Here is an 8269-nt window from a genome sequence, read left to right as displayed (position 1 = left end):
AATTACGATATCACGAAAATGAGATCTATGTATATAGCTAAGACAACCGACTGACAGTCATAAATCTAAAACTGGGACCAACCGAAGAATCAATTTCGCCGGAAAGATGAACTCTGTAACCTATAATCTATGCGCCTAATCCGTATTACACTCAAAGGCGTTATTTTCTCGGCATACCTCTCGCCGACGATTCCCTTTCATTCTTTCTCTACGTCGAAACTAATTGTTTTAGCTACAGGGGTGAGAATACATTATACATTAACGAATGAGCGGCACGACCAAAAACAAGATTAACGACTCGCAGGTATTTACGACCGTGAGTTGTCGGGATCATTTAAACAAATGTTTGTTTCCTGGTCGAGCGACTCCACCTCGCCAGCCCTCCTCCGTAGACAGCGTACGGAGTGCCTACGGATCTTAAGTGCCGGCGTTCGCGCTCGTGGCACCGCACCGATCAACCCCCCCAAACTACGCCCATTCCTGTCATCCCCTTCGATTCTAGCATTCTATTCAGCCTGCCAAGAAGTTCATTTTTGCGGTTTGGAACAGTCGATAGCTACGCAGATAGGTACTCGATCAATGAAAATTACTTCTCCGACATTATCCGATCGTTCGTGCACGATCATGTGCCTGGTGAACGTCAATTTGCTCGCTATAATGCGAAGAGATTTACGATACAGATCTCACTACCTCACCTCGGTTTTCCTTACCGGCCAACGACAGTATAAATCGACCAGCGAAACGAACGATACAAGAAGAAATAGTCAAACGACAATAAATTTGGCAATTTCTTCGCGCGTCACCGGCGTACCGGTGATATTTCTGTAAACAGATGAAAGATCGAACCCGGCCAAAGCATAAAAGAAGACGAGAAAGGTAGGCGGAAATGCGAAGGGTATGCACCATGGAGAAAAAAAGATGGAAAAGAATAGAAAGCTACGGAAACTGGAGGATCGAGAGAGAGAGAGAGAGAGGCAGGTAGAGAACAGTACGGTGGGCGCCGACTCATACGCGCGCCATTCAAAAGAAATTTATGTACCAGAAGCATAAAGCCACTGCCGCGTATCTCAGACCCCAGCATCGCAGGCATCCAAACCACCGAATTCACAAATGTTCTTTTCTTCCCTATTCTCTGTCTTATGCCCCTCTTTCATCGAACTTATTCCCTCTGCTTGTATTGTCGCCACAATTCAAACGGATGTTACATTCCGCGGCATATAATACTCGGAACGCAAACTTGATGGTAGTCGCAGTAAGGAGTGGAGGGGGAGGAAGACAAGGGAGAGATAAAAGAAAAGTAACCAACTATTGCTTCTCAACGATCGTCGGCGGTCTATGAGAAATTCCTTACGGAGAGTTTGTAAGCCATTATTCCATCGCTTGTATCAAGGGGGTCGAGTACATGTACAGACGATGTCATTACGTTTCTTTCACGATTGAACGCGACTATATGTTATTGTTTAAATGAATGTCGCCAGCTACGCTTCGGAATAGCCTTACGTGTGTAAGAGTCGGTAATACGCTCGAGTAATATACCGAGATCTATTTTCCTCGAACAAATTTATAGGATACTGCTGAGTACCAAGCAAGTTGTAAGCTATAAAGTCCTGTCTAACGGACAGAATTAAATGGAATTAGGTCACATGCTTCGAACGAAGAGCACAGAATATAAAAGTAAATTATTTTATTAATGCAGTTTTTTCTAATACTTAAAAATCCTAAAATTGAAAAGCGCGGAAGATCCTTTTACACGAGAATGCATGCTCGCATTATGCGAAGTGTGCCGGAAATTAATTCTCGGTAATGATATCAAATTGTTCGTAGAACGCGATCGCTACGAACTGGGCTAAACATCAGAAAGATTGAAACGTATGTACGTATGTGCACCCACGACGCGCAGTTACATTACGACGGGTAAGTAGGTAGTACCTGCACGTAACGAACGCTCGCAAAATAAGAGAAACGGCGAAACACGATCGGGCAGATAGATAAGCTTGGCTACTGCGAGATCTCCTTTACTCCGCGGGGTTCCCGGAAAGAGAGGTACTCGAGATGGACACTCGCCATCTCATCTAACAGAGATAGGCCGTGGCCCAGCTACCATATCTGATGAAACGCGATGGATGGGACAGCGTGACAGTAAAGTACGAAACAAAAGTGTCCTCCGCGGTGTGCTTTCCTTCTGACCCGACGGCATCTAAACCGAGTGTCTTTCGACCACCCCCTTCGGCACCCACACCTGGAGCTTATGCGACGACCGCGCTGGGACCCGACAAAAACTTTTACTATCTTTTCGTCAATTTGTTACCTACTTTCACATTAGTTACCGGTTTCGTTTTCTTCGTAACGTTTGCCCTTTTACTTTTACACCGGGCATCACTGTGGAATCTTCTTTCATACGGTGGACACATGATAAAGTTTTACATTTATATAGCCGAGCATTCATGCGATTGCATGCATTCCTTGCATGAGTAATGTACGTATTTGAAAACTCGTTCCGATTTCATACTGACACGAGGATTAAAACTGACAAAATTTCGCTGCATGATTTGAGACCTGCAATGATACACACAAGAAACTAATTCCAAATCATCGCAATAAGAAATGAAAGGAGAATCAAGTTAATTGATGCAACATTGGTTGAGTTCTAAACTAGAGTGAATCCGATAACTGTTTGAACACAGAGACGCGTGATAGTTCAGAACAGAAGTACATGTATAAGAGAGCAAGTTCAATCAACAAATGACATGTTTATATGGTTCTCTTGGTGTCGATCGTCGTCGGAACTCGGAGAGCAAACTCGTGGCGCAGTAGGTCTCTCGACATGACGCACGACCCCCTTAGAGGCGCCAGCCTGCTGGAAGAAGAAGAAGAAGACGAAGAAGAAGAGAAAGAAGGCGTTCCGACGAAACGGAGCGCGGTGTCGGATCTAGATAAGATCTCCGAAACGGGGATCACTAATATTTTACAAAGTCATCGAAGTTGCTCGCTAACTTCGGCATAAATTACAATCGCAGCCTCCTTCTCTCTTTTCATTTCGTTCCGCTTCGCGTTTATCCCTTACGCGGTTTCCCGCATATGATAAAAATTTACGCTTTAATTTAATTAATTTCAACCTTTCGGTTTCATAGCTTTTACTTACGATCGCGATTATGCGTTCGTTGTCCTTTAATGATACTTAGCATATCTATTAAAAGTCAGAAGAACACAGGGTTCGAACCACGACGCGGATACATTCTTCACTGCTAAGTCCGCCGGGGACTTGTTCATAAATCATAATGTTTGCAGTGCCGTGTGACACGCGCTAGCAAAATATCACGCATCGCAGAGGTGAATGATGGTTTCGGTATGGCTGACAAATTAATTCGATGTCTTCGACGGGTAATTTTGGAGATTTTAATGTTTATCCGATTCTTATGTGTCGGCGACGAACACTGACCGCGAATAAATCGCACGACATTCAAAGTTCATGAATTATTGTAGCTTGAATTATTAATCAGACAAATCATCGGGCATGTAAAATCGTATATCTCCACGAAAGTTCTTTTCGAACAAGCTCTCGCATCATAAATATTGATGGAAGATTTACTACTAAAGATGTCGATGTTACAAGGTTATTTACAAAAAAGTAAGAGGCGAAATTAAACGTAAATCATGCGACAGATATTTCCGTATTAATATACCTTAAAAAATAAATTCTGTAATTACTTTGTCAGCGTACTGTTAATTAGGAAATAACACAAATTTATAAACTTATAGGAAATTATATGAGATATAATAATGTTTTTTCTTTAATATCCAAGTATTTTACTAAGACGAAACATGAAATCTCGATTCATCGCTCTCAAGACAAAGCGACTTCCATCTCAGTGAAAACAAGGGTGGTTAGTCAGAATGTAACCGAGAAGTTAACGCGATACCGATCTGAATGTTGAAAATTTTCAGGGGGTTGTAATATAGATATCACCCACGAAGACAGCCTATCCATTCTTGGGTAGATTCTAACCCGAAGTCAAGCCAGAAATTAATATTCTGTTTTTACGTGCAGAATTTGCCTACCGTGGATCGACGATCTCTGGGGAAAAGCTCAGGTATTCGGTCGTAGTGTATAGAATGGCAAGGACGAGGGAATACCATGCCACCCGGTTCGTTTATCTCATTCCTCGATTTTCCACATTTAAATCATCCTACATTTTTGAACACCAGAAACAGAAAATTCTACCTTCGTCTATATTTTATGACTGTACATATTTTTCACGAGAGAAATATTATTTCTCTTGAATCATTCGTCGCTTTTGACAGAATTATTCATACAAATTATTAAGTGAAACAATCGAACAGAATTATCATATTAATTGCTAATATCACGTAGTAAAAGGTTGATAAAGAAAAATAAACATAATAAATATCTAAACTGATTGTCAATTAACGAAACTTTTTAAGTGATGAATACATTTCACAAACAATTAAAACATTTCGATATTTTTCTCTGCTGACATATCACAAGTAATGCGTATTTATTATTTCATCTTCTGTTCATTTATCTCTCGCATCCGTAATGGTAATCGCATCTAATATCCGTAAATATCGGTCTATAGTTCTTATAAAAATTTCAAGAACTGCATTGAAAGGGACTGATCTCGACAATTAATTACTGTCTCGAAAAACAGAAGTTAAAGTAGAAGTTTCTTTATAACCATATGTCCTGAAAAAGTGAATCGGACGAAGTAAATGTATAAGAATTCGCGAGTGATTTCATAGCAAATTACACGCGTACGAAATTCAATCCAAAATTAAAATCGACTTTAAAGCGCATCTTTTACAATGTATATGTGACTAGGGCGTATTGGCTTAAATTCATCGAGACCGGTGTCCGACTAAAATGAAACGGGAAAAAAAAAGAGAAAACAAGGGAGAAAGGTAGAAAGCGTACAGTGTGTCGGCGAAGACGGTATCACGTTTCGTGTGAGCCGATATTTGTTACACGTTCTTATAGAAGATGAAGAAGCGGTCCGTCGCGCGATCCGAAGGCGCGGAGCGAGAACTGGCTGCTGGCACGGGTACGAGCACGCGGCCGACGAGCACTCGGGCATCTCAGGGCCCTATTAACGAACGACCCCCCGCGGTCGACACAACGGACCCAATCAACCTAACTCCAATTCCAGGCTCTTGCTCCGACTTGTTTTATGTAATGCCCGCGACGCCAGAATCAATTAGTTGGGTCAGTCTCCTATTTTGCGTATAGGATGGCGGCTAATCCAAAAAGGTTCCGAACTTATTTGCAACTGACCGCCTTGAACCAGAAGACCACGATAGATGAGAAAAACCGGTTCGTTGCTATTTAAGAGAAAATTAAATAATTCCAAACAAACGAATACAGAGATGCTAATCAAATCTTTAATAATATCGAACAGCCTAATTTAATATTGATTTTCACTTAAGATACTGTTTTTATATAATATGTTCTAATTAATTTAATTGTTCTAATTTAATTGTTAATATCATACAAATTATATTGATATATAAATGTATAGGGAATCTAAAGTGTACATTAAATGGTGGTATATTTTGGGCCAGTGCTAAATGGTTAAATTTCGATGTATATAAAACACATCGTTTCTCACGAATGAAAACTGAGACATAATCATGAAAAAAGGAAAACATAAAACTATCAGCATAGTAAAAGTAAAGAGGACATGAAAGAAAGACGTTACTGAATCCATATATCCTTAAAATCAAAAAACCTCAGTGAATACCACTAGATCACAGCACGAGCGCGATACATCACACAGCAGAGACCAGCATGGGAGCGTACGATCGCGCGTTTGTTCGGCTACTAGGCAAAGAATCGGGCCGGGGCTATTCACGATCCAAAAAGCATTGCCGCTCGTATCAGAAAGAAAGTGTGTGCATACATCAAGCTTGTTTATATCTACGGTAGAGTCAGGGCATGCAACAATACAGCAATTTGGCTCGAACTGATACGAGATCTCAGGTGCCTTTCCCACCTTACCGTTACCATCAGCGTCCATCGACAAACGACCCTCCCTCGTTCCCGAGCCCATGACAATGGTATAGAATGAAATTTTTACCTGATGAAGCCGTGTTTCACATTTTTTTTCAAATCTATTATACACATCGCGCTTATTTTTATAAATCTGATTAAAATAAAAACTAATCATTTCTTTCAATTATAATAAGTTCGAGAGAATATTGTACATGAAATTAATATTGAATATTAAAATGTAAAACAATATTAATGTGGGATTGAGTTCAATTGAAAAAGTGTGGTATTGACTTAATACTATTTTTGGATTGCGTTTCCATAGGGGAAAGTAACAGAATAAAAACCGGGTCGAAAATCATTGTCCCAAACTGTACATGAAAATTATTTGTATATCCCTGGAAAACATCAGTCGCCCGTACTACGTATTTCCAAACGTTTACACTTGTATAGGCATACCCAACTCGCATATGCAAAGACGTGTACGCGGATACTACACTGTACCCTCTCTTTCTGGAATTCGATGCGATCTTATCTCGGCTTCGAAGCCACGACCCCCGCGAAGAGGATCTTTGATTTAGTACGCTAGGAGAGGAGAAAAAGAAGAGCTGCAACGCGACTCAGCGAGGAAACCGGTCATATACGTTCAGCAGCCGTAGTACTCGGGAACGCGATTCACAAATGAAAACAATTTTTCTGCTTGCATTTTAAAATAGTACTCGATAAAAATTTTATTTCTTTAGTTAAAATAAGACTTACCTCCTTTAGCGGCACTTTGAACGGTAGAATTTTTGTACCACTGATTACGGTTCCATAAGGCTTATATTCCAACCATCTGTACAAAATACACAGTAATAATGCACAAAAGAATGAAAAATAAATTATTATAAAATAAAGAATTATGTATTAAAAAATGCATAGACAAAAACATACTGACAATGAGTAAAGTTTATGTACGAAATATAAAAAAGTTATTCGGGGTGACGAATACGATATGTTCGAATGCCAACCATATAGGTGAACTATCATACATGCATGCAACAGGTGGTAAAAAAGAAATATAATAATACAACGAATATCGCCTTGATTTTGTACAAAATATCAAAACCCAAGTTATACAATATTAAAGATAAAGGTATGAATGATTAAACTTTATTTAACATATAGCAAAAATTAGTAATTAATATACATTATACATAAGAATGTATGTATGGTTTGAGAAAATGATTCTTAACCCGTTTTTGATTGTGTTAATTTCTCATATTGGGACAAAAATCGAAAACAGGAATAAATCTATGCCTCAATTTTTCAATGCTTCATTAACATGTTTTACATTCTTTAGATGAAGTATAAAGAAGCATGTATACACATGCACACTTTGCAGAAACTCTGATAATAACTATCAGAATAGCTCGCAATCGCTTGAGAAACAAATATTCCACTCCACCAGTATAGGTTTAAGTTCTACAACTGATCATTGAGCAATTATAGAAAATCTGATGGTAATCGAGCATCAGAAGAGAAGGCATAGATTTGTTACTATTTTTGGGTCTTGTTCCAATAGGAGAAATTAGCGAAATAAAAAATTCGGGGAATCATTGTCCCAATTAATTTGTACATTTGAAATGTTTCCGTATTATGGTAATCAAAGAAAAGGACACCACCTATGTAAATCTCTAACAATGATAACTACCACTCTCAGCTGGTAAGCTAGCCACCGCATAAAGCGCGTAGGAAAAATATATTTACAGAAATCAAAAGTATATTATCAATTATAGTTCTATATAGTCAATACTTGAATTATAATATTTAAAGTAATCATTTAATCAGTTGAATTTTTATCACGAGCTGGAATTGAAATAGAAGAATGAAAAATACCGAGAGAAGTCGGCACAACATAACCTCTATGCAATGTGACCTCATCAAAACCGATTAACACCTAGTTTTAAATGCCTCCGTAAATTCGACGGTACTGTAAAAACTAAAGAATAAATAATACCTACCTGTCGGGTATGGATTTCGGCATATTCATCGCTTATTTAGATACTTTCATGCGAAATTGAAAGCATAACGCATAACATCGAAACGTAATACCACTAACACAGTATACACTACACACCCATACTAAGTACACACACGCTGCAACAAATGCAATCGATACTGCGATATTACTCGCGACGCAGAACGATCAATCGATTTCTCAGCTTTCGCGCGCAATATTGTGAAACTATATACCATACAAAACATTAATACTTACCACTTGCC

At 39.0% G+C, this 8269-nt stretch overlaps 1 protein-coding gene across 1 annotated transcript in view; it reads right to left on the bottom strand.

Annotated features, from left to right (window-relative positions):
• The window catches only part of LOC113464195 (RNA/RNP complex-1-interacting phosphatase homolog), an 18428-nt gene extending 10286 nt beyond the window's left edge, over positions 1-8142 (bottom strand). The window contains exons 1-2 of the mRNA XM_026812723.1: positions 8008-8142; positions 6764-6839 (exon numbers count right to left, since the gene is read on the bottom strand). Of these exons, the coding sequence (XP_026668524.1) occupies positions 6764-6839; positions 8008-8036 (105 nt within the window). The 5' untranslated portion in view covers positions 8037-8142. The remainder of the gene's footprint in view (positions 1-6763; positions 6840-8007) is intronic.
• Positions 8143-8269: the final 127 nt, after the last annotated feature.

This window comes from Ceratina calcarata, unplaced genomic scaffold (assembly GCF_001652005.2).
Source record: "Ceratina calcarata isolate Rehan_Ccalc_2016 unplaced genomic scaffold, ASM165200v1 scaffold295, whole genome shotgun sequence".
Lineage (NCBI taxonomy): Eukaryota > Metazoa > Arthropoda > Insecta > Hymenoptera > Apidae > Ceratina > Ceratina calcarata.
Note: the sequence above shows the minus strand (reverse complement) of the source record. Positions and strands in the feature narration are given on the sequence as shown.